This window comes from Carassius auratus, chromosome 17 (assembly GCF_003368295.1).
Source record: "Carassius auratus strain Wakin chromosome 17, ASM336829v1, whole genome shotgun sequence".
Taxonomy (NCBI): domain Eukaryota; kingdom Metazoa; phylum Chordata; class Actinopteri; order Cypriniformes; family Cyprinidae; genus Carassius; species Carassius auratus.
Window position 1 is genome coordinate 6,691,690 of NC_039259.1, and position 26,793 is coordinate 6,718,482.

Below are 26,793 nucleotides of genomic sequence, written 5' to 3' on the forward strand. Positions count from 1 at the left end.
TTATTTAAAATTTTAATTTATATATCAATTTAACACATAAAACACTTAATGTTTCCAAGTGCCCCAAATTTTAATCACTGAATCACGATAAAGAGAAATTGACACATCTGCCTCTGTTATTAATAATGATCCAAATATTTAAATACAAACATAATTAATAGATGCTTCAAATCTCAACAATTGCAATTAGTCAAAGTATGTCTCCATCCAGACATAGTTACTTAAATCTTAAGAATTTTTTTTTTTTTTTATTATACTTGGGTTAGGGTTCTAAAGGTTTTTCAGTTACTTTTTCTTCATTTTAGAAAATGTTTATTAACAGATTACACTCAGTTGAACATTCTCTAAATCGGTATCTTAAAAACACATTTGAGATTTATTGTTGCCAGTTTAACACACACAGAACCATTCACTTAAACTGTGTTTGTCTGCAAAGACCCATAAGTTCACATTAAGGCCGGCCTCCCGTACCACATGATAAGCACTTAAAAACAGTTTGTATTCATATGGTTCAGTGTCAAACATCTGACCAACACCACCACAGTCCACTGAAACACAAACACACCCAACCCATCCTCGTCATTTCAAACAGAGGAGCAAATAAAGCCATTCAGTCGACTCTTCGTCGCAGGTGGAGAATGCGAATGTCAGGACTGTTGAACTCGGGGTCTTGTTTCTCAGGTGGGATCTCCTCTGACTGGAATTCTTGCAGAAGTAGCTGTGAAACAAAGTATTTTATGAGGAATAAAATAATAGCAGATTTAGCATGCCGATGCATTTAACTGGCTTTCAACTGATACAATTAAATATAAACAATCGGCATAACCATTACTTGCAGTTGGAGCTCAAGGACCAACTGGTCTAATACACTCTCATTAACATGTGCCACTAAATATGATAATGTAACCATTTAGTGTTTTACAGTTTGATTCTCTTACCTCAAAGAATCTCTTTTCTATTTCAGGATTTACGCCAACCGTGCGCTGCTCATAGCAACAGATGATACACGTCTCTGGTCCAGCCAAGAGTTTCAGAGTCTCCACCAGTGGCTCCACAGACTGTGGAATAGAAAACACGGCTTTTGCTGTGTGGAGAAAATTCAATAAATTATTGTGCAATATTCATAGTTACAGTACCTGCTCATAGTAGATGCAATCGGCCATCAGAATATAATGAGGATGAGGGAGAAATTCTTCGACATTTCCTCCCCTTTTAAAAGGAAAATGTTTCGTAAGTTGTCATTATTACATCATTCATTTAAATGAAATAAAATAACTTTCATTGTACGGAGACATTTTTAAATACAAATATATTAATGTGAATTTTCATTTTTGGGTGAACTATGCTACCAACTGTACTCGGATGAAAGCTTTTTATTATTATTTTGTTATTATTTTGGTATATAACTATATGTTTGTGCGTGTGTGTTTAGTGTGCCCTAATTTAAATTATTTAATTGAATAGAAAAAAAAAATTGCAACTTGAATGCAATTTATTTTATTGTAAAGATAAAAAATATTTCAATATCTAAAAGATACTGTAGGATAAACTGTAGTACAAACCATTTCAGTACCTTGGCTGTGATTGAGCCTGTCCGGATGAGATGCTGATTTTTCTTGATGTTTAGTTGAAGGAGAGGCTGCAGGTCTTCCAGATCTGTCACTGTGACATTTGCCCTATGCACATTATTCACTTCATTAATACACTTTTAAAGGGACCACATTTGTGAATAATTCTGATAATGTTCAGAAAGAAGAATGCATTCCTACAACTTTCAGAACATACTTTTTCTTAAATGGCACACATTGTAATTTTAATTTAACAGAGGAGCTGATATGCACAGGATTCATAACTCACCCCAGAGTCGCGGCCACGAGACCCACGAGTCCTGTTCCTGCGCCCACTTCAATAATGTTCTTACAGGACCACGTACTGACTCCAGACTGAACACTGCAAAACTGTTCCGTTTCGAGGTACTTTGACAGGACTATAGCAGCGTCCCATACTACACAGCCCACGTCCCCTTTGCTGCACTGATACATTCTTAAAACAGACCCGTCATTTTTCTCTATTTCTCTAACAAAATAATCTTCCGAGTCCTCGTCAGCCGCCATGTTCTTTCTTAGCTCGCTCAACACATTCTACGTCACGCATCTACGTGTCTTCCGATTCGCGATGTCTTTTTTTCCTTTCTTCTCTACTGATAGCATAGACTGTATAAAAACTGAAAGACAGAACAGACTAATAATACTGGTTTATGATTATTTATGTAATGTATGGTGTTTAAGGTTATGAGTTTATTTTATTATTATTTTTTATTTATTTTATTTGTAGCTGGTGGTATTTTACGTGAGATAAAACTAATTTCTAAAATGAAAATAACAGAAAATTTACCTTGTTAATCTTTGGAAGCCATTTGCTACAAAAAAAATATAAATAAATAAATAAGGAAAAGAACAAAAACCTAGTCAGTCGACTTTAATTGGATTCATTAGAATTATGCTCTTTGTACACATATTGGTTCTACAGTTATTCTTTATCAGAGTCATTTTTATTGTTTATTATTTTTACATTTAATACACTTATAATCTCCGCAAACAACAAATGGCCCTAATTAAATTTTGGGACGAAGAAATTTTATTGAGCTCAGTGGCGTATACAATTTCCCGAAATTCTTGATCAGTAGTAGCAGATCATTTGCAGACAAACATAAGCTATAGTCTGCTGCACGTTAGTGATTTTAATACAGCTTCCAAGTTGCAGATGAGATTTTTAATACGTGCCACTATGTTAATACTTATTTGTGACACGAAAGCCTACGTGACGTGTGGACGGTTTTGTGATTGCTGTAAATAATGATTGGATTTGTTGTTGCTGTTCTTCGTCATATTGTAGTTTTATATAAAGCCACTAGATGTCCGCGAAGACACATTCATACAGGCTTGTAGAAGGAGTTTGTTTGACCCTTAACTTCTCCCAACTGGAAAGGTCCACACTTTTTAGCAATCCACTATGATATGGACGGCATCACTTAGACTTAGAAAATGGAAATATGCTTGTTTACCTTTCACTTCTTAATTTCGCATATTCTGGCCAAATAAATTTCAGCATCACTAAGCCCTGTCTTTCTCTGCTAGAAATCCTCTCTCTCTCTCTCTCTCTCTCTCTCTCTCTCTCTCTCTCTCTCTCTCTCTCTCTCTCTCTCTCTCTATGTTCTTTATTTAAATTCTTTACAAGGAAACTGGACCATCACTATCACTTCCCAACGTATGTGCAAAGTACCAAACCAAGCATGGATAGCTTTTATTTTATAGTCACCATGGCTGCTGGAGAGAGAAGAGGGAGACCATCCAGAATAGCATTTGAAATCTGATGACGCAAAGACATTTACTGTTAACAAAGATCCACTGCTGCCCGTGTTCAGCAAGATAATTTGTATGAGATCAGCAGTTCTCTGCTGTGCTGTCTGCAGTGCTAACAATATGCTGCTGATCGCCATGCATCATTATTGCGAACCTTCCTGCTAGCTGCTTACTGACACTCCTTTTAGGGTTGTGGGGATATGGGAGAGCTCAGCAAGGCATTTTAAGCACATCCTGGCTTGGACCCTATATTGGACCCAACACCTTCATGTATACTGTACTGTATACTGTACTGTGACTATTTTGGGAACATATTTCCCTTGATCAGTGGTTACCAACCCTCTTCCTCGAGCCCCAATGAAGACTCGCATGAAACCCACCCAGGCATTTGAGTCTGCATGCTGGGGCAGCAGGGTGTTAAATTAAGCTTTTTCAGGGGATAGTTGTTTCTTTGACGTCAACTGTTTTAAATGCCTCCTCAGTTATCACTTGCATCATCTCCTGTATAAATTTTCATTAGTGTATTACAGTTCTACCTTAATGCAATACAAGGACATGTGCCAGTGATAAAAGCTTATTCATAAAGAAAAAGAGAGAGAACAATAAGCAAAGCTTTGCAGGAAACATACAGTACACTGCGAAAAATGAGAGTAAAGTGTAAAATCTTGTAAAAATGCTATGGGAAAAATATGAATAGGTTAACAGTAAATTACACTACACATTAAACTACACATTTCATGTAGATTTTTCAGTTTTACAGTAAAATACTTTTTTTTTTAGAACAAATCAACTTAAGATTTAAAATCAAAAACTGTAAATTGATATCCCTAGACCTATGTTTCTTAGTTTTTTTTATCAGTAATGTACATTAGGGTTTTATGTAAACAACAATCTGTTGTTTAATGAATGTTTATTGCATTTTTTTTTATGTTGTGTTTTAGCATAATGTTTTTTTGTGCACCTTGTGTATATTATTGTATATTAGTATATGCTTCAGCTTGTTTATTCAGAGCGAGTAATAAAGTCAGCAGACAATAAATGTTTACCTCACCCTAATCAAAAAATGTCTCCATTCTACTCAGGAGTTTCTTGAATATGTCTGTTGGAAAGAGAAAAACTTCCGTGATTTCAGGTTACTCTAAATATATGTCTAAAGCACACCCAATTCTTTAAACTGCATCACAACTTACTTCAAGTGTGTCTCATTCTTTGAGAAAACAGACAAGATGAAGGAGGCAATTTCACCAGGATTCTCTGTGCAAGGTACAATAATATACTCTCCCGGCTCCAGCCTGAAGAATTTCATCACCTCTCTAAAGTATTTTAATTTATCAGTCTGTTCCACAGGCTTTCTGTCAATGAAGAACTCTGATGAAAACCTCCCACTTTGACTTCTCATCTAAAAGAGAATAATAAAATATGTCTTTAGTTTATTTAAATTAATGGATGCATGTAAACAAAATCTTGAAAGGGCCATTACAGTATAACATTATGTTGATTTGCACTTGCCTCGAGTGGTATCTGTGAAAGAGAGGAGAAAAAAAGGCATAACATAATTTAAGGGATATTGCAGTTGATGCACAAAACATGTCATTGCTGAGACGGTCACGACTTTCAGAAAGCAGCTGAAGGGTTATTTGACCCAAAAATGAAAATTAGACTGTGCTTTACTTACCCTCTAAGCATCATATGTGTATATGACTTTTTTTCTGTCAGACGAATTCAGTCGGAGTTATATAAAAATTTGTCCTGGCTATTCCAAGCTTTATCATTGCAGTAAGCAGGTGTTGCAGTTGAACAGTCCACAAGTAGTCAAATAAAGTGCACAATAAAACCAAATGTATTCATCTGAAAGAAGAAAGTCATTTACACTATAGGATGTTTGAAGGGTGAGTTAAACACAAGCTAATTTTGGGGTGAACTAACCCTTGAAGGCACACTTCTTCTGTTAGAATGTAACCATTCCACAACCATGGCACATACAAATTCAACAACATTATACAAGTGCCATGACAAGTCTCAGTTAGTCTAGTACAGAACACATAGCCAGGTTTTATTTTATTTTATTTTTTTATGAAAGACAAGAAAAGAAAGAAAAGCGCTAGTTTTAGTTGGTTAAGTGCTGGTGAAAAAGATGAGTCTTTAGATGTTTCTTGAAAATGAATATACACAATACTGACCTCAAAAACATAGAAGCCAATTTTTAAATTTTGTTGGCTTTTTCTGTTTCTCTTCTCATGGTTCTGAATGAGGGACACCAGTATATTTTCAGGACGCTGGCCACGAGCGCATTCCTCATTAAGCTCATCAATTTTCACCCGAAACTGAGGGTTTGTCCAGAAAGTCTCTATAGCATTAAAATAAGATTTGTACATAATTTTCATTTTCTATGCATTTATTTCAAGTTCTGTCTTAATTTTACAAGCCCTGTCACTATACTTTAAGGTTTTATTATCATTTTGCTATGCTGGAACTGATTGATAGGGCTTTATGTGCAAATATATACATATTCATACAGTAATAATACCTGTCTTGATTATGTCACCTCCTGCTGAAATCCCATCATTCCATCTGCCAAAATTTCTTTTTGAGGTCCAGTGACATTCAGTAGAGCCATCCAGGAAATCAGGACAGAGACAACAGATGTCTATGTTTGCAAAAATGTAGGTAAAGTCTTTCATTGACATCCTGCAGTAAAAAATATATTTCGAAGTAAAATGCGATTTTAATACATTGTATATGAGGTAGTCATTTCTCACTTCAGATGTGAGAGAGTGTGTGTACATAACATGGTCATACTCACCAGAACTCCCCATTATTTAAAACTTCATGGCAATTTTTGCGGACCTCCTCACAAACTTTTTCCCATAAGGGTGATCTGTAAAATGTATAAACAAATCATCTGTGCTATTTTGTAACAAATACACAGAAAAGAATATTAAGCATGTAAAGTGATATGGCATGATGTGTTCAAGCAATGTATGATTTTCAGCTGAGTTTGTGTCTGTCTAAATTGAGCTGATACTGTAATCGTTACCCATCACTCCAGTCTCCTTGCCACTCTTTTCTGCCCCATGGGTTTAACAATCTTACCAGCTGAACTGGATTTTCGTCACTCATCACCTGTTTTACAAAGCCAGAAATCAAAGTCAGTTTTAGATAATTCTTAAAAGTTTGTTAAATTGATTAAAAAAGAAAAACTCAAAGCGTTGTCATAAAGGGCATTGTGATAGGTGGAGAGGAGCATAAAATCTCATTATACGCAGTTGATGTCCTACTCTACTTATCAAACCCTCAATTGACAATACCTCGACTTAAAAAACTAATCACCAAGTTTGGATACTATTCAGGGTATAGAATAAATTTAGACAAAACTGAAGCTCTGAATATCGGAAGCCAAATATCTGAGAGGGTTATAAAATTGAGTGGCTTTAAATGGCCCAAAGAGGGCATCAAATATTTGGGGATCTTTATAACCCCCTTATTGCAAAACCTATATGTAGCAAACAACCCAAACTACTTAAATGCATCTATGAAGATCTGCAACGGTGGTCAGCAGTTCCCCTATCTCTCCTAGGTCGGGTGGAATGCGTACGAATGAATATACTACCTAGACTTCTTTACCCCTTTCAAATGTTACCCATAGAAACTCCAAATAATGTATTTGCCAAATTAGATAAACAGATTTTTAAATTTATTTGGGCAGGGCAGAGGCCAAGAATTAAGTACAAAACCTTACAGCTTATGAAAACCGATGGAGGAGTGTGCTTCCCAAATTTTAAATATTATTATTGGGCAGCACAGCTAAAACCAATTGAGACATGGTTGAAGGATAACACCGACACACGCTGGCTAAACATAGAGAAAAGTCTCTGTCAATACCCCTTGACCTCACTTCCTTTTATAAGGGTTAATGCTGACAAAATGGTATTAGGTAAATGGACAAAAATTACTTGACAAATATGGAATAAGGTACAGTCATCATTGAAATTTACTCATTCCATCTCCCCTTTATCTAGTATAAGTACAATAAAAACATTTTTACCATTTGAATTAGACTTAGGTTTTAAAAAATGGATAAATTATGGACTCAACTTTATACATCAGTTCATTAGTAAAGGCCATTCGAACAATTGCAAAGAGAATTTAACATACCGAAAGTAGACTTTTATAGATATCTACAAATTAGAGATTTCATTACAAAACACAAAGACTGGGAGGGGATTGCTAACCCAAACAAAATAGAGAAAATATTGATGAATATACAAATGGGGAACACCAATAAGAGGGTTATATCTAAACTATTTCAGAGTATGCTGACGGGTCACTCAAGTAACTCTTTGCTTTAAAAAGAATGATGGGAGGTTGAAACACAACAGGCGATCACTCAAGAGGATTGGTCAGATATATGTCTAGAGGCTCATAGGTGACTAATTCAAACACATGGAAAGAGTTTAAATGGAAGATTATTACTAGATATTTCCGCACTCCACAAAATGTGTCAAAGATGGAAGCAGGGCTTTCTAGTGAATGCTGGAGGAACTGTGGTGCACAACAAGGCGACCATACTCACATCTTTTGGTCTTGCCCAAAGCTGAAACCATTTTGGGAAGAGGTTAATAGAGCTCTTAAAGTTATACTGTATTTAACATTGATATCCCTTTTGACCCAGTGGTGGCTATTTTAGGGGCAATACCTGAGGGTGTGAAGGAAAGGAGATTGAACTACTTACTTCAGATACTATTTGCAGCAGCTCTGAAATGTATCACGTCCAAATGGCTCAAGCTGGAACCGCCCACACATGAACAGTGGCTCCAAAGAGTCAGAGAGATTTAAGATTTTGTATAAATCTTTTGATTATGTTTATGTGTGTACATTCAGGTATCATTTACTGTTGTAGTTGTACCCCTGTTGTCTATTGTTGATGTATCTCTGTTATTACATGCTGCTTCTAATAAAAAAAGAGTTTGAAAAAAAAGAAAAACTCAAAAAAGCATTGAAAAAAAATCCACAACCTCAAACCAAGCAACCACAATTTTTTATTTATTTATTTATTTATTTTGCAATTTATCTCTACTCTAGTTGGTTTCTTAGTCTGGCTTTCTAATAAATCTGCTTTTGTACACTATAAATACTGATAGCTATGTGTAGAATTTCACACATTCACAAAATGCATGCACTGCCTCTGTGATGCAGAACACATGATAAGAATCGCTATAAAATAGTTCTAAGATTTGTAGAAGATGTAGATTTGTAAAAATGTGCCAGAAAACACTTGGACTCTATGGAAGATCCAATTGCAGCATTTAACAATCGACATGAGGCAAGAAGCCAGAAAGCATCACACAAGATGAAACAGATTGGTCACTAGCAAAAACAAAGACATAGAGCAATTCTTTCACAAACATACATATATATATATATATATATATATATATATATATATAAAACACATTAAAATTGGCAGCGCATTTGACGCACTTGCCCCGCCCCAGACTTATGTGGATCATCTGACATTTCATATAGTCGATTGATGACTAATATAAAGTCATTTCCAAACATAATTTTTGCCATTAATTGTAATAAACCAGATAGATTTTTGTTCACACAGAGATCTTATCTCACTATCATCCAGCCTGTCTGGAATAACATGAAGAAACTGAATGAACAGAGACAGACTAAATCCAGAAGAACTGTGGCAATGTCTTCAAGATACTTCAGGAGCCTACTTGCAAAACTACTTGAAAAACAAAGCGCAAGTGCACCAATTGTTTTTAACCCAGTGTAGCCATACCAAATGTTGATTTAATTTAGATAAGTTAATAGAAGTTCATTAGTAAAGTCTATTTATTTCACTATTCATTATTTTTGACGGCATCCTCACTTCACAGAATTTTTACACAAGTGTCTAAAACTGCACAGTACTGTAGCTTTGCAGGTTTCTTGAAGCGTTTTGGAGACATTGCCACAGTTCTTCTGGATTAAGTCTGTCTCAGTTTGTTCTGTTTCTTCATGTTATTCCAGTCAGACTGGATGATGGTAAAATCTGATTTCTGTGTGGAGCAAACAAAAATCTCATTGTATTATTACATTTAATAGCAAGAATAATGTTTGTAAATGTAAACTGATACAAACTGTATATCCTACTTGAACACTACAGCAAAAAATAGAACATAACTGACTTAAAACCAGTTTTTGTTAGTGAAAATACTAGTGGCCTAAGACTTTTGCACATAACTGTGTGTATATATTAGTGGTGGGCTTAGATATTTTTTTAGATTTTAGAACTAGATTAATCTCACTGTAATCTTGAAATTAATCTAGATTAAAATGTCTCATTTGAATTCTGCCGAAGGCATTCAGTGCTACCCAAATAAAATAATGACTAAAAGTAACGTTAAGTCTTTGAGAATGGGTTTCTCAAGACAGGTGGTGCATTAGACCATCTCCTGTTTCCAAAATGCATCACAAACTGCTTGAAAAAGCTGTAATCAAATTCCACATTGCACAAGGTGCAAACAACCTTACACCGGTTTCACACACAGTCCGTCTGCAGTGCGTATGCGTTTCATGAATTTTTATGCCCCCATGTTAACGGATTCTAGTGTTCATGCGGACTGCATAGGCACTGCAGATGGAGTATGTGTGAAACAGGCGTGCGTCTTCTCGAGGTTTCCATTGGGAAGCTTCTTTTATAAAAAAATAATAAAATCCCTGAAGCAAACCCGGCGGCTTCAGTTGCATCCATGCTAGCACGTCACGTTTGATGTAATTTTACAGTAGGCATACACACAGGTTTAAAGACTCGTTCTCGGCCCCTAAACATTCGGCTAGGTGGGCCTATACATCCGCGCTAAAATATCAAGGTGAAACTCATCATAGCTCTCTTAGTATAGACCCAGCTCCCAACCCAATTTTAAGAATAGATTAACGGCAATATTTTTATATATATATATATATATATATATATATATATATATATATATATATATATATATATATATATATATATATATATATATATATATATATTGGTGAGCTAAAAATCACACACATCTGGAGGCAGCAATGGGACTTGATAGTTTGGGCAAAGGGTGATTAGAATTGAAGTCCAATGCAAGAAGCAATGATCTGGGAGGAGTGCCCTCTAGTGGCTGTCAAGGGCAAGGTGGAATGGAGGTGGATCAGGGGGAGAGATGGTGGGCCAGGCCCATGTGGTGGAAAATGGCCGAGAGCCAAAGGTAGACCAGGGAACCAGGGTGGGGCCAGCAGCACAGGGGGCCAGGGTGGAGCAGAATACCATCAGAGTGGATCTAAAGGCCACCCCAGCACAGCAGATTGAGCCGAAGATCCCCATGGCAAAACAGACGACCACCACAGTATGGCAGATGGGACCAAAGATCCCCACCGTGGACTGTCAGAGCTGAAGAGCACTGCAGCAGAGCTTATGAGACAGATGACCGTGAGAGATTTTGGGAGTGGATACCACCGACTAGAGAGAAGTTGAAGTGGTACATGAACTCGAGACTGGAGCAACCTTGGGAATTAACTCATAGACTTCAGTGTGTTCTGAAGCAGTCTCAGACTGGAGAGAACTCTGGAATGAACTCGAAGACTTGAGTGGACTCTGGAGCTGACTCTGGTTATGTGTGGGGAGGGGGAACAGGGAAAAATGTCCTTGATTTATATCTTAACTGTTTACCATCAAGTATAATGCATGCATAGTTTGAATCAAGACTTGTATACCCGTGAGAAATGTATGTACCATTAAATTGCCTTTTTGTAGATGGTTGAAAAAGTATTCCTTACCTTGTACTTACCCTTAAATGGTTGCTCTCTTTTCTCTTTACGCTATAAAAGGGTTGATTAATTTCTCATTATGAAGGAGGAAGTTGAGGAGGACAGTTGGTAGTGCAAGCCATGCCAGTGAAAAAACTTGTTCCTCTTCAGGAACTCCAGCTGCATCAAAGCGCTACAGGGAACGCGTTTAGTGTGAGTGACTCTGAATACTGTGTGTAATCTGTCCAACGGAAAAGCGTGACGTCACAGGTGGGGTGACATAAGCGACCAGGAAACTATAAAACCATGTGCCACACAGCTGGCCTCAGCTTTGCGTCTTTCAGCAAGCAGTCTGTGTGTGAATGTCCTCAGTTTGTCTTGTGAGTTTATTTACTGTTGTCTGTCTCGTAGAGCTCCAGAAACATGTCTAAGAGCAAGGCAAAATCTAAACATATGAAAGGTGAATCCAGATCGCATTTCAGGCTGTGTGTTCCTCCCTGCCTATGATTTTTATGGGGATACATGCAGTCTGTGCGTGGTCTACCAGGGGTTGAAGCACACGGAGTCAGCTCTCGAGGGGGGCGACTGCAGCAGCAGGGCAGCAGCTGCACTCGTGGGGTTCGCAGGTGGATCTGGCAGAGGGAATGGAGATGGGCGAGTCCCTATCTCCTTCCACATCGGCCAGATCCGGCGCCCCATATCATTGCGTTCGGAAGCATATTCTGTGGTTTCTTCCCCCCAGGGAGAGGGATCGACACTCCGCTTCTCTTTCTCTGAGGAGGCTGATGTGGAGACTGTCAGCGGGGATTTCCCACCCCACTCACCACAATATGAGGAGCTCTTAGATGTGGCTACTCGCGCTTTGGCCAAGCTCAATATCGATTGGCCCCGCTAAAAAAAAAATTTGATTCGCAGAAGAGTAAGCTCGACAAACGCTTTCAATGGAGGAGGCAACCACCTTGGCACGGTTGGAACAGATGCTTGCTAGCTATCTGTCCCCTGGGCCTGCATCATCTCTGAAGGCTCTGGCGTTGTCCTCCAAGCCACTCAGAACAACTTTGGCTTTGGTGGGCAAAGGGTATGTGGCAGCAAGTCAAGCTGCTGCATGTCTGTGCACCATGTCGGTGTTACAGGTGTACCAAGCCGACCTGCTAAAAGAGTTAGACGAGGGAGAGGAGATGAGGTCCGACAATGTGTCAGAGTTGAGACAGATCCCACCACCAGGGAGGCCACCCGAGTGATTGGGCAGTCTATGGCAGCCATGGTGACCGCGGAGAGACATTTATGGCTGACCCTGTCTAAGATGAAGGAGAAAGACAGGGTCAGCCTTATGGACGTCCTGCTTCAGCCTTCTGGCCTGTTCGGTGATGCTGCCAACTCAGTCATCGACAGGTTTCAGAATGCACGAATGCTACAATGCTTCAAACTTTTCTACATGGTCAACAAAGAGAGGAACGGCTGGAAAAGGAAGCGCAGCGTCACGTGCATAAATACCGAATGCTTTAATTAGTACAACTACAGTCTGAAGTTTATTGAGAAAGACATGAACAACGGGCAGAAGGTGTGGCGGGGTGAGTGATACATCAGCAACTACAGGAGTGAGTTCTGCTTCAACTGTTCATCCCAGATGACAACAGCCCGAGAATGCGACCATGGTCAAGTGATGAGCACATTGCGCATTATGTAACATCTTTCGAACATAATATTCAAGCATACAAATGGCCAAGACAAGACGGGCTGTTACATCTGTTACCATTGCTAACTGGCAAGGCAAGAGCAGATTATGTGGCCATGGCACCTGATGATTCACTGAACTATGATTGTGTAGTTTGAAACTAACCGAGAAACCTTCGACAACGTTTCAGAGAATGCAGTTTAAGAGATGATGAAACTCCGCAGGAATTGTATGTAAGATTGAAAGACCTGTGTGAAAAGTGTATGGTCCTTTCGGGACGAACCACGCAAGAGATTGGTGATCAGATAGTGCTGGAACAGTTCTTTAAAAAGCTGAATCCAGAAGTAAGAACGTGGGTGAAACAGAATGGCCCTACTTCATGTAAGCAAGCGGCGGAAATGGCAGAAACATTCATGGCTGCCAGGTGATCTCTAAATCAGCCGAGGCGATGGTGAGACTTCAATCACAGCTCAACCGGTAAGTCTGGGGAGGATAGGGGCATTAGTCCGAAAAATGTTGATGTGTTTAATCGAACAATACAAACTAGTTCTACTTTGAGTAACAGTAAGCAGGCAGGAGTTGGTCAGTACAACAGAAGGTCTGTAATTATATGTCATTCATGCAGCCACTCTGGCCATAAAAAGCTGAGTGTCAGTGTTACGAATTAAGATACTCAGTGAAGTTGAATGAGATTGAATTGAATACTGACATGGTAATTGATGTGATGATTGGAAACACGTTGTTTAAAGCATTGGTTGATTCAGGTTCAAGTCAGACATTAGTGAGAACAGAAATTGTGGGAAGGTTTAATAGGCTGAACCATGACAAGTTGAGGGTCTGCTGTATTCATGGTGATGAAAAAGAGTATCCCAAAACTGGGATTATGATAGAAATCAGAGGCCAGGCCTATGGTTTAACTGTGGGGGTAGTGAATAAAACCCCTTACCCCTTAATGTGTTAGAGGATTTGTTGTTGAGTAAGAAAAGTGTAGCAGAGGCTATGGTGGTAACAAGAGCACAGGCTAATCGGGATGAGGTCAGCAAACAGCTGATGCAAGATTTACCTTTTAAATGTAGTTCCAAAAAAACAGAAAATCTAAGAGAGAGAAACGTCATGCTAAAGTTGTTGGTACTGAAATAATTGAAAACTTGCCAAAACCCAACACACATGATCTTGAGCAAATTCCTCATGATTTTGGACAGTTGAAAAGACAGGATGAAACTCATAAACTGCTTTTGAAAAAGCTAAGGTTAACAATACTGCGTCAGTATTAATTCATAAAGGTGTTACAATTGGGTCATTCAATACCGTGAGCAAGACATTTAGGCCAGCAGAAAACACTGTCTAGAATTACTACTAGGTTTTATTGGCCCAAGCTCTATACTGACGTTATTGATTTTTGTAAATCATGCCCAGAATGTCAGCTGGTTATACCAGCTAAAAAGAGTGACAGAACACCTCTGGTAAACTTGCCTATTATTGACATACCGTTTTCCCGTATTGCAATGGACATTGTAGGCCCTTTAGAAAGGAGCAGAACAGGTAATACGTTTGTAATTTTGGTTGTTGCTGATTACGCTACTCGTTATCCAGAAGTTTTTTCTGTTAGAAACATCAAGGCAAGGCAGGCTGTGAATGCACTGGTTCAACTGTTTTCTTGAGTAGGATTGCCTAAAGAGATGACTGACCAGGGTACTAACTATACATCCAAGTTAATGAAACAAGTTTCCTCAATGCTAGGTATACTTTCCGACACTTACCAATATTGAGTACTTCCCTTTGGCCTTGCACTATCAACCCGCATGTTCACGAAATATGTAGATGCAGCTCTGGTTCCTCTGCATATGCAGTGCATCTGCATTCTGAATTATATCGACGATTGGTTGATTTTAGCTCAATCAGAGCAGATGGCGATTCAATATCGAGATGTCATTCTCGCACACATGGGAGAGCTTTGTATGAGACTGAACGGCAAGAAAAATTTATTTTCTCCAGTTCAGAGAACCACCTATCTAGGTGGTAGACCTCTTTGCGACTCGAGAGACATCGCAATGTCCCCTTTGGTTCTCTCTAGTTCGTCCAGCTCCCCTGGGACTAGACGCTATAGTACAGACCTGGCCGAGGCTTCGTCTATATGCATTTCCCCCTATTTCTCTGCTCCCGGCAGTTCTGGCGAGAGTATTTTGGGACAGGGTCCGTCTTCGGTTAGTAGTCCCTGGCCAGGACAAGTATGCTGGACATCTGCAATGCTGTGGGGTGGTCCATGCACTCCACATTCGCAAGATTTTATGGCCTAAATATGCCAGTTACTCCAGGCTCTTTTGTTCTCTTTTCCTAAACTGTGCTCTTCGGATACACACTAGGCAGGGATTTATTCACGATCCCCAATCTTACTCAAATGCTACTACTTGCCAGTAACTTTTTAACACAGCTCGAGTTCCTGAAGAGGAACGTCTCAAGGTTATGCATGTAACCATGGTACCTCGAGGGAACGAGACGCTGTGCCTCGATGCCATACTCTCGGCACTCCTGATGGCACTTGCTTGTACTCAAAGCTGAAGCCAGCTGCCCGTGACATCGCGCTCTTCCATTGGATAGATTACACACACTATTCAGAGTCACTCATGCTAAACGCATTCCCCGTAGCGTTTCAACGCAGTGCCTCGTTCCCTCGAGGAACCATGGTTACATGCGTAACCTTGAATGTTTTGTAGAAACTAGCTAAGCTAAGCACTGGTTGTAATTTTTTTGTAAAGATTTATTAATTTATTTATTTGGTGTTGGTTAAAATTTTTGTATTTTGGGACTGTGGACATTGGAAATAAATGACCTTGCACTGTCGTTCTATTGTTGCTCTGCCATCATTTCTGTGTTTTTCAAACCTGCGTCTTCACAGACATGCTCCATGGTTTCCCCTAGACTGATGAATGCCTATAATACTGCCCTCATGAAGGTAAAAAAAAATTCAATTTTGCAAGTGCCCTATTTACAAAAGTTAGAATATAGGTCTGACCTAAAAGGCCAGATGCTTGTTTGGTCTTACCTCAAAAACCCCTGTCACTGTGTAAGCATGTGCTGCAACTATGCCATTAAGTAATTCAATAGCTTCAGGTTTTATCTGATGATACACACAAAAAACAACAAATGTAAATATTTAATAAAAGAACATAGCAGGTCAAATTCAAATGTATAAAATTAATTAAAGAATATTAAACTAAACAATAAGGACTATTTATATTCAATCTAACATTTTCAGTTCTTGGAATGATCTAGGAAATATATGATACCTTGTTTTTTTCTTACCTCTGCATAAGTGCCACACTCCATAAGCGTTTTTGACTTGAATGCACATTCCATAATTTTCCACAAATCAGCAGGAGCCTTATGCAGTGTATAATGCATATGCGTTCCACCAGTAAAGTCCATCAGGGCCTCAGATATGAAACCAAAATGCAAGTCTGCATAGGACCCACACACCCTGTAAAGACAGTTTATTTGAATTCACTCCTCAGCATATTTGTAAGTCAATTATAATTTTAGCTATTCAACTTCACCTACTTTGCATAAGCTTTCTCCAGTAAGGCAGGCCAAAACTCATTAGACGTTTTTGAGTGCACAAAAAGTAGTTCATCATTAATAGTAGGAAGTTGGTCATCAATTACAACATCAATCCATTTCCCAAATCGCCAGAACTGTGATAAATTACAAACATGGAAAATATTAATTTCTTGTACTCAAGAAATTATAATGTGAGACAGTGTATAAATGTTGAAAAATCCATCAGCTATTATCACTCTAAATTTAGTCACCCTAAAATGAAATATCCCAGCATAATCCTTGGTGAATGACTGTTCAGTTGGCATGACCTGTTTAATGATATCCTTCTCAAAAGTTAGAGCCCCAATTGCAGCCAAGAACCAACAGTTTCCTAAATAAATAAAAATGTACATATCTAAAGTCAAATTCGAAATGTGTACAAAATGTGTCAAAAGTAATGGTGTATATTATTACTAGCACCACATCATATTGTGCTTAATGCAATTTAAATAAGGAATAGACATGGGTTGTAACCTATGTTTATAACAAAAATTGGTCCACCAAACATTGTATAGTTTACATAGCATCTACAGAATGATACCAGAATACACTCAAACTTACCTAATACACTTCCCTGTGCATAGTCAAACCTGGACACGCCATCTACAATTAAATTAGGGTGTGACACCAATTCCTGATAAGAGAAAATTGAGTGCAATTCTTTCAGTATCAAAACATGGACATGTAGCCACTCATACAATGAAGAGATTTGTAATTCATAATTCCAGGCATGAATAGATAACTTTATGATAGAACGTTAGAATATTTCTATACATAGAATTCTGTAATCATTACATACCGATGGCCGCTTCCACACAACTTGAGACATGTCCACCTCAGATGGCAATTTATTAAACAAGCCGATGGAGCTGTTGTCTGGAGGAAACAACTCATCATTGTAGAGTGTGTTTTCAGTGAGGCAGTTCTGGTGCAGCTCCTGGAATTTCTGATCTAGGAAGTTCAAAGGACTTGTAGGAGAATTCACATCATCTTCATTTGGGTTGTGCTGGCACTTATCATGGGGAGACATTTTTCACTCAGAAAATCCTTTTGCCTGAATGAAAAATAAATACATTCACATTTTTAGCATTACGCTTGTGTAACAGAAGTGCACAAGGCTGCAGTCAATGTACCCTTTGTAAAGAGTAATTTTAAAAGTTTAATTTGACCAATCCATGTTGAGTATGGAAATACTGGGGTAAACAAAGGGAGTGTCTATTTCTAAGAAGTGCAAATAAGCCATATTTTTAGCAAAGGCAGTTTACACTTAATCCACCCACCATTATGTAGTTTAACCAGACAAAATTACAAAATAAATTAAGGAAGTTACTGGGACTGGGAGAAACACGTTTTTTCTGATCTCTCCATTTTAGTGAGTATTCTAATATACTGTAATATAAGTACATGTCAAATAATTATCATTAATTTGTAACTTAATGTCTACTATCTCTCAGAGTAGACTGTTAGGTTGGGTTTAGGGTAAGTAGAATAAGCATATACTTGCAAAATTTCTTCAGTATGTTGAATGTTGTGGACCTATCAAAATAAAGTGTTAGAAGATATTAAGTAGACAGACTACTAATACTCTGATTCCTAGTTGACATTTAGTTGCAAGGTTCCTTACTGTTAGTAGAATGTCTAAAGTGGACTATCAAAATAAATTGTGATGAGTGGGGCAGGCCAAGAATCAAAGGAACGGAGCGAGACAGTTGGAATAATTGAAGAAGAGCGACACCTGCACCACTCACTGGTCTCGAGTCCCATGGAGGAGCTTCAGAAGGATAAAGGATGGAGAAACGACAGTGAAGGATGAGAGAGGACCAGGCCAGGGTTTTAGTTTGTGTTTTGGTTTTGTTTTTGCACGGCAGTTGTCTGCAATTTTGTGTTTATTTTATTATTAAAGTTTGATTTAAATGTTCGCCAGTTTCCATCTCCTTCTTCCCGACTTACGAACTGCATGCACAAATGTTACTAAGTATTTAATATACCTATTATTGATATTGAATGTGGTGTTCTCGGACAGACTGACACATTGAATACAAAAAAAGGTCTTGCTTATACTGTTACCAAGCTCAAAACATTTGCTCCCTTCCAGGACCTCCAAGGACACCTTTACTGATCAACAAGTTTAATATGGTTAGAAATAGGGTTAGGTGTAGGGTTGGGGTTTAGAGGTCTCTAGACATCTCTGCATTTTTAATTGGTTATGCGTATGCCAAGATGCATTGCAGCCAAACTGCTGGCCAAGCATCACTTTTGCAAACCGTTGTGTTTCCCTCTCTGATGCAACACCCCTATAGAGCTCGGGCATTGTTTGGTCCCATTGTTTAGTCTGATAGAGCTATTGCCTTTGCATGACATTGTTCTAACAGCTTTACAGAAAAAATCACCAAAACTAAATTTCTCAATAGTTTGAAATATATCCCGTATATATCACGTGAATATATCACGTATCCTGGCCGGGGTCTCAGGACAACGTGAGAGTAGGCCGGCCCAAACACAAGTGTGACGAGTGGGGCGGGGCCGAGGGACGTGGGAACGAGGAGCGAGGCCGGTGGAGTGATTGGAGATGAGGGACAGCTGCGACACTCGCCGGTCTCGAGTCCCACGGAGGAGATGGAGGGATATAAAACAGGAGTGACGACAGTGAAGGACGAGAGAAACCCAGGCCTGGTCCTCTCTCGCAATATTTTATTCCATAATGTAACACTTTTGATGCTTTTTCTAGTCGGAAGATTGTGTTACATGTGTGTAATAATAAAACCTTCATATTCATCCGGAAGAAGGAGGCGGGAACCGGCGCACAATCAAACATCACTTTAATATTCAAAATAAACACAAAACAGCGCACCAGCCCCTCGCAGACGACTGGTGCGCGCAAATAAAAACCAAAACATAAAATATGGCCCAGGCCTGGTCCTCCCTCCTCCTTCAATATAGTCGCTCCAGTTTTATATCCTTCCATCTCCTACATGGGACTCGATACCGGCGGTGGGGCAGAGGTGCAGCGCATCTCCAATCACTACACTTGGCCTCACTCCTCGTTCCCACGCCTCTCAGCCCCGCCCCACTCGCCATAATGTATTAGTATTGGGTGTTTCTTTTTTCTTCTTCACTTGTGTTTATTTGGGAATTCTGTGCAGAAGATATGTACTAGCACCCTCTACCGTATAACACTGAAAACACAAATTCTAGGAGTAAAGCTCAAATATATTTAGAATTTTTGTTAGTATAAGTCTAGTATGCTTAAAGGTGCCATGTGTAAAAATTGAGGTAAAAATATAAAAAAAAAATGACCTACATGCATCAAAAGAATGAGAAGAAATAGGAGCGATGATGTCATTAAAAAAATGTCAAGTTATAGTGCTGCAGAGATATCAACCTTAATTAGCATTAGCATTACTAGCCCCGGCCCGACAGGTGTCGTAATACCAGTTTCGGCCATGGGAGCCGGTATGCGGGCAACATAATCACCAGCCAACCTGCAATACACGAATAACTCGCACGGCTTGTGGGTGTACTTGAACCTGATGTCAGTCGTGTGGAAAGTACAGCCCACAACTTTATTTCAGTTCAGGGAAGAGAGTGGAAGGATAGCTGAAGCCCTTGGCAAGAGACCACCACCTGCTACAGGGAAACAACCGCGCTCGGAATCACAAATCAAATCCGATAAGAAAAGGAGCCGAACCAGAGTAAACATACGTGTCACACTGTGACTTTGGGGGGGGGGGGCGGAACCAAAAGTGGCGAAGGTTGGTTCCGCCCGAAGATGGTTTCCGCCCGGCCCGTATATTACAAGAGGCAAATTGGGCTGTACGAGGCACAGGTGAGGGCAATAAACGCGGCGATCGTGGATTGGACAACGGAGAGAACAGGAAGGGTATAAAAAGAGTCTCAGAAATTCAAACAGCAGTTTGAGTTGAATCGATTCAGGCCGATCCGGCGGGCAGTGTAGAGGTTTGGGCAGAGTCAGCATTGGTGAAGGCAGAGGATCTTCACGGGGTGAAGAAGGAGACAAGGACACTAGTAACTGGGCTGAGTATACAACATTTATTGATGTTTGATGAGACCATCTATATATAAACTACTGATGTGTTGGAGTCACAGTCATAGGAAGTACTCACCGGAAGTAACGTCAAGGGCGATCTCCAGCAACGGAAAACCGATGGTGTGAAGAGGATTGGACAGCTAGAAGGAGACAAAGGAAGAGTGTTATCGTTCATTTGTGAGTACTATTGGACAGTGCATTGTACATCATTGGGGAGAGTGCATTATCTAGCGTATGTTGTGAGCATCTGGTAAATAGGCCAGCGGCCCCATTACGGAGCAGAGTTTTGGGTGAGCCGGGAAGTACGAGTACAGGGAACCGCAAGTAGTCGTGACGGCAACGTTATTCCTCCGGCCCTTCATCTATCAACAACGCCCAACGAAACCCCAGGATAAGTCCTAGTAAACCGTGGTTCTGACCCTATTTCACGTCGAGTGTGTGGAGTGCAGTGGGTGAGTCCTTGTCTTTGCTGTGAGTGTGTACACTTGAAATCTTGCAGTGGTATGCTGTGGTTGTGTTGTCAGTAGCCACCCTGGACTGGATGAGTCGTGGGGGAGACCAGTGACCGTTGAGGCTGGTGAAGCGCCATTTTCATCTATATGCCATTTTGCGACCTCTGCATGGAGACCCAAATGTAACGTCCTGTCTAGACCCTTTCGGAATACCCTGGCTCTGTGGAAGCGGTGGTGAAGAATACACGTAAGCAAGACTGGTGTGAGTAAAAGCCAATATTATACCTATATGCAAGGAGGAAGTTTTGCTGTTGCAAATAAGCTGAGTGGATTTACTTTACCTGTTGTGGAGCCTCTTCAAAGGTTCGCCTCGGTCCAGATCCCTTAAACTGCAAATAGAAGAGAGGAGAGGGAAGCGTTCGGCCCGGTGCGACAGTGTTTAACTTTCCCCGACGCACAGGAAATCCCTGTGGAGGCCTGCGCTACGACGATTTACTACTCCAGGTCTGACAGTTCATCTACTTACTGTATCGCAGTATTTCACCGTAAGCCCACCGCCCAGGAGAAGTATTCTAGGTGAAAAATCCCCGTTGTGAAATACCTACCTTTGTCCATTGCTACGAATCACTAAAGTGAGAATAGAGCCCCAGTTGCCTGTGAAATACCTACCTTTGTCCATTGCTACGAATCACTAAAGTGAGGATAGAGCCCTAGTTGCCTGTGGAATACTTACCGTTGTCCATTGCTACGAATCACTAAAGGGAGAATAGAGCCCCAGTTGCCTGTGAAATACCTACCTTTGTCCATTGCTACGAATCACTAAAGGGAGAATAGAGCCCCAGTTGCCTGTGAAATACCTACCTTTGTCCATTGCTACGAATCACTAAAGTGAGAATAGAGCCCCAGTTGCCTGTGAAATACCTACCTTTGTCCATTGCTACGAATCACTAAAGTGAGAATAGAGCCCCAGTTGCCTGTGAAGTACCTACCTGTGTTGTCCCCCGCAGTTTGAGTGACCTCTTTCTTGCAGTGCCATTGGAGTTCTGTGTCACGGGTTGGCACTCACCTCGGAGTGTGCAGAAGGGGAGGCGCCGCCCGAGCACCCTGTACGAAGAGGTCGGAGGAACAAGTCATTTATCAGCCAGTCGTATGGAGCCAAGTAACAGGTAGCCACTCTCACCGGATCGATTATTCATTGTGTGTTTCACTCTGCCTTCAGGAGAAAAGAAGGGCGCCACGAGTCAACAAAAGCCCAAAGAGGAAGACTAAGGGTTTTCAAAAGGGACGAAGGAACTCCGTCCCCCTCTTCCCTCTGTGGACATACTAACCCTCGCCGCATAGTCCTCTCCTGCCCCTTTTCTCCTCCTGCTGAACAGAGACGATAATTTTAAGATTTACCTCCCCCTCCCTGAATTATTTTAATTAATTTAAATAAAGTTGTTTTAATATTACTTACGCTTGGTGTGTCTGGTCATTGGGGTGGCTTTGGGACCTCCTCGAGGTGGAAACTAGGAAGGGGCGTGACTTGCAACATCTGTGGTCCACTCCGACCTGTGACATACGCACTGCTTTCAATCGCTGGAGACAACTGGTGGACTTGAAAGAAAGGAGGTTCGACTCCGAACTTGCAACATTTCTTTTGGATTTATAAGTAAGATGCTGTTAGTATTTCGCTATAAGGTGGTTTTATATGTTTGCGTATTTTTTTTCAGGAAGTTATAACATAGAAATGTATCGAAGGCTGTTCGATAAACGTGCTAATGTTAGCAATGGCTAACCGTAGCTGCATTTGATAATTAGCTAGCTATAACTTACCCATTGTTTTATTTCATAACTAACCTGCTCTGTCTAGTCTGTTGGTCTCCGTGTCCTCTTTGCTTCGTGGTTTTTCTGTGCGTGAGAAAACTGATGTGTGTTGTGAAAGCGTGTGAAAAGAGTCAATTGCGTGTGTCTCACGGTGAATGCTTGAGAGTTGGCAGCTCTGGTTACGTTGGTTGGCGCTAGCTTCGTCAACATCAGCTGTCTGATGTTGACCAATGATGTTGACAGAATGCTGTCTGTCAACTTAATTTAATTCAAATAATGTGTATATACAACTCAAAATGTTATATGAACAAAACGAATATGAACATATTCACTGGTAAAGGTGAAGGGGTCCGAGTAGGGTCCCACTTTATATTAGGTGGCCTTAACTACTATGTACTTACATAAAAAATAAGTACAATGTACTTATTGTGTTCATATTGTATTGTAAAACACTTTTGCTGCTTTTGAGGTGGGATAGGGGTAAGGTTAGGGAGAGGGTTGGAGGTATGGGTAAGTTTAAGGGTGGGTTAAGGTGTGAAGTATGGGTCAACAGTGTAATTATAAATGTAATTACAGAAATTAAATACAGTTGTAATTGCATGTCGTCTTTTTTTAAATATAAGTACAATGTAAAAACATGTATGTACACAATAAGTTCATTGTACTAAATTATTAATTAAAATGTAAGTACATAGTAGTTAAGGCCACTTAATATAAAGTGGGTCTGGGATTACATGAAGAAGATGTCATGTTTCAAAATCACTTGACATCACCTAACGTTCCTCTGGAGGCAAAACGTCCTCTTAGGCTTCGGCTATGGCTGTAGGGTTGTTATGAAGGTAGGGGCTGACCATAGAGACTATGCCGTTTCTCGCTTGTTACTCTAGAGTAGACCAATTCACTTTATTGAGGCAAACTGCCCCCATCTGGTATGGAATTCGGAGTATGACTTGATTTTTTTTGCCAGACATGACAGATGGCACCTTTAAATGTCATTTTGAGTATATTTCTGAGAAGTATATAGAAAGTAAAAACTAAAAGCATACTGTAATAATATAACCTTTGTAATCATCGGGAAGAAGGAGGCGGGAACTGGCGGACAATCCAAATAAAGACATTAATTCAAAATAAACACAAAACAGCACATCACCCCCTCACGGGCGACTGATGCGCGAAAATAAAAAGCAAAACATCACATAAGACCCAGGCCTGGTCCTCTCTCGTCCTTCACTATCGTTGCTCCAGTTTTATATCCTTCCATCTCCTACGTGGGACTCGAGACTGGCGGTGGGGGGCAGTTGTCGCTGATTTCCCAATCATTCCGCCGGCCTCACTCCTTGTTCCCACGTCCCTCGGCCCCGCCCCACTCACCACACATACCTTCCTATTTAGCTTAAAAGAAGTATTCTAATAGCACACTTGCATAAACTTCTTTTTCATAAGGGTTCTGCCAGAAAATAGAACTCAAGGACCAAAATTAAATACCTTTGCTCTATACAACCATAATTAATCATGGTTAAGAGTCTTTAACTTAGGAATTTTTACAAAAACTAGTAGCCTTTAACTTTAAACTCAATTTCAGCTAATTTTCTATAGCCACTGAATGACTTGGCAAATTTTGATTTACACACATGTGCACAAAAAAGACCCACAGATAAAGACAAAGCACTTTTAATTTCTAGACTATTATTGTGAGGGATGGACAAAGGTGCCTTGTATTTGTCTCTGTTTCAGTTGACCAGGGGTGTATTCCAGAAAGCATGCTTAATTTATGTTCCTGGTTAAGACACAATCCGCCACCTCTTGTCTGCCCGGAGCGTGAAGCGTCCAGCTAGCTCATGTACCCTCCATCTGTTCCCACGGCTCTTGGCCCCGCCCCACTCATCAGATGTCATTATTAGTTCATCCTGTCCCTTGTCAAGCTCTCCTTTATTAAGTCAAGTTTGTGCATTCTGTGTTGTCCAGTGTTAAAGCTGAGTTGTTCCTTCTGTGTGGATAATTCTTCTTCATCTTTGTTGTGTGTTTCTCCCTTGATATATTAAATCATCATTTAGAAACTGAATTTTGTAATTACTTGCATTGTCTTTGTGTGATATTAAGATTAGTTTGAAGATCTGAATTTTTTAATTGTGAAAAATATGCAATAAAAAAAGAATTAAAAAAAATGTTAATTGCACTGTATATTGTAATAATAAAAAATATTGTGCTCAATCTGTCATGCCAACTTGACTCTGGTCAGTAGATCAGACATACACTAATAGCACTGAAGTAAGCTGTCCCTAAAACAGAACCTACTCCGGAGCAGGTTATATTTAGAGAGTTGCTACTTTGAAAGTGACCTCCGTTTTTGGAACCGAAAGCTGACTTTATCCACATCCTTACTTTAAATATACCTGGGTATGTCACATAACCTGCCTTCTGGAATACCCCCCTGAAATACAGCCAGTGAAATATGTGAATATTCCGACATAATAAAAATTATATGTCCTTTAGCAGAATGTATTGACAAATAAACAGGCATGTCATGGGGTATAAAGTAGTTCATAAGAATCCAATTATTTTAAGTCCCAGCAAACTACGTCAAAATCTTCTATCAACACACTTTCAGAAATAATAATGGAATATAAATAGTGGTAGCTACTGTTTGTATTAAATAAACAACAACATTTTTTTTTTCTTTACACTAAATGCAAACAATGCCAGATGTCAAGTGTTAATAATGTGCAAATGACAGTACTTGCAATACTACAATAATACTATACAATCATGTGGGGAACAGTGGATTGAGTTAGCTGAAATAGCTTTTGCCAACCAGATTTGCACTGCCTAAAAAGTCAAGTTAAAGTGTTTGGTTGTTCACCACTGGTACATTTCCCTGAATCTCTTGAAACATGCACCTGAAACTGAAGACAACATTATCAGGTTCAACACATACTTTCACATCGGATCATTAAATCTTTAGGATTTGCTTCCATTTTGATCAGGAATCAAAAATCTCTTTTTTAGGTATTCCATCCAACTTTTATCGCAAAAATGTCTGATTCTCAAGTTAGGGTAGCTGAGATCAAGGTGAGGGTAAAAGAGTGGGAGACAAGGTTTGGGTTCTAAAATTAGCAATTTATCTACCTAAGATGGTGCACATACCCTCATTAAAAGCTTAACTGATTGACACTTGCTGTCTTCCTAAAGAAAAAAAAGGACTGAATAATCACTCAATCAAATCACTAATATTCTGGCATATGACTTACCTTGAGCCCAAATGGACAGAACATGTGCGAGTGACTGAACGCTTGAAAAGAAAGGTCCAGAAACATCCATCCAGACTCAGTCAATGGAGTTGTTAAATGGAGTGTGTGAGATAGAGCAAAAGTAGAAAATTTGTACCTGGGCCTTTAAATTAGGTTCAAGTTGCACACTTTCAATAATTCACAAAGCTGAAATGCAAAAAGGCCAACAAACTTGGAATATAAGTTTACACAAACTTGGTTAAAGCGAGTGATTGTATTGCATTTTGTTAAACCAGTTTCATTTTTAGAGGGCCAATATCCTGAAAAGTTAATTTCCTATGCCTATCAAATACAAGCACTATCATTGCTAGCATGTAACATTCCAGTTCCAAGGGAGAATCAATCAAGTGCAGGATGAGGCTGGTGCTGAGACTACAGTGTCTAAAATCTGTCTGAAAATTTCTTAACTAAAAGTAAACTTACCACTTATTGATCCGTTTTCTTCTGTTTCCACTGAGTTCAAAAAGAGAGTGCAACTAAAAATTTATTTGGCCTGTTTGCAAATTAAGTGACAGGAGCTGTTTCTTAAACCAGAGCAGCTAAAAAACAACCACTACTGAGGTCTTCACTGTCTTTCTGGGGGTTGGACTAGTCCCTCCCCCCATCCTTCTTAGTCACAGACAGCCAGACCCAAGTCATGTAATGTTTGAGTATCCTTTCCTGCCAGAGATGTGTCAGTACCAACTACTGTTGTGGTGTTAAACAATGTCCCTGAGCGCTGAAATGTTGAAAGATTTACCATCACTAACTAATAGGTCTGCCACCCGACCCGAGCCCGACAGGTCCC

At 39.6% G+C, this 26,793-nt stretch overlaps 2 protein-coding genes across 3 annotated transcripts; both read right to left on the reverse strand.

Annotated features, from left to right (window-relative positions):
• Positions 1-189: 189 nt before the first annotated feature.
• On the reverse strand, positions 190-2,280 carry vcpkmt (valosin containing protein lysine (K) methyltransferase). The gene is made up of 5 exons (XM_026285439.1): positions 1,858-2,280; positions 1,563-1,676; positions 1,137-1,209; positions 939-1,058; positions 190-718 (listed from the first exon to the last, which is right to left on the reverse strand). The coding sequence occupies exons 1-5, from the start codon at positions 2,112-2,114 to the stop codon at positions 611-613; spliced, it is 672 nt and encodes a 223-aa protein (XP_026141224.1). The 5' UTR covers positions 2,115-2,280; the 3' UTR covers positions 190-610.
• Positions 2,281-3,947: 1,667 nt separating this feature from the next.
• On the reverse strand, positions 3,948-26,567 carry LOC113117051 (calpain-1 catalytic subunit-like). 2 transcript variants are annotated; one of them, XM_026285436.1, is made up of 14 exons: positions 26,430-26,567; positions 17,213-17,467; positions 16,975-17,047; positions 16,626-16,744; positions 16,375-16,508; positions 16,120-16,294; positions 15,860-15,934; positions 6,400-6,485; positions 6,166-6,240; positions 5,890-6,050; positions 5,543-5,709; positions 4,872-4,883; positions 4,553-4,761; positions 3,948-4,461 (listed from the first exon to the last, which is right to left on the reverse strand). In XM_026285436.1, exons 2-14 carry the CDS (start codon positions 17,441-17,443, stop codon positions 4,437-4,439), a joined length of 1,542 nt encoding a protein of 513 aa, XP_026141221.1. In that variant the 5' UTR covers positions 17,444-17,467; positions 26,430-26,567; the 3' UTR covers positions 3,948-4,436. The 2 variants fall into 2 exon arrangements, with proteins under 2 accessions (XP_026141221.1, XP_026141223.1); XM_026285438.1 differs by lacking the exon at positions 26,430-26,567 and adding an exon at positions 25,968-26,103.
• Between the last annotated feature and the right edge of the window lie 226 nt (positions 26,568-26,793).

What these genes read in the sequence shown, in the direction of transcription:
- vcpkmt (XM_026285439.1), bottom strand. Translation starts at nt 2,114, where the DNA reads ATGGCGGCTGACGAGGACTCGGAAGATTATTTTGTTAGAGAAATAGAG. An exon ending in ACAGCCAAGGTACTGAAATG is followed by an intron (nt 1,210 to 1,562) that starts GTTTGTACTACA and finishes TCCTTTTAAAAG; the next exon opens with GGGAGGAAATGTCGAAGAAT. An exon ending in TAGAAAAGAGATTCTTTGAG is followed by an intron (nt 719 to 938) that starts GTAAGAGAATCA and finishes TTTGTTTCACAG; the next exon opens with CTACTTCTGCAAGAATTCCA.
- LOC113117051 (XM_026285436.1), bottom strand. Translation starts at nt 17,443, where the DNA reads ATGTCTCCCCATGATAAGTGCCAGCACAACCCAAATGAAGATGATGTG. An exon ending in AGTGTGGCACTTATGCAGAG is followed by an intron (nt 15,935 to 16,119) that starts GTAAGAAAAAAA and finishes GTGTATCATCAG; the next exon opens with ATAAAACCTGAAGCTATTGA. An exon ending in CAAGGAGACTGGAGTGATGG is followed by an intron (nt 6,241 to 6,399) that starts GTAACGATTACA and finishes TACATTTTACAG; the next exon opens with ATCACCCTTATGGGAAAAAG.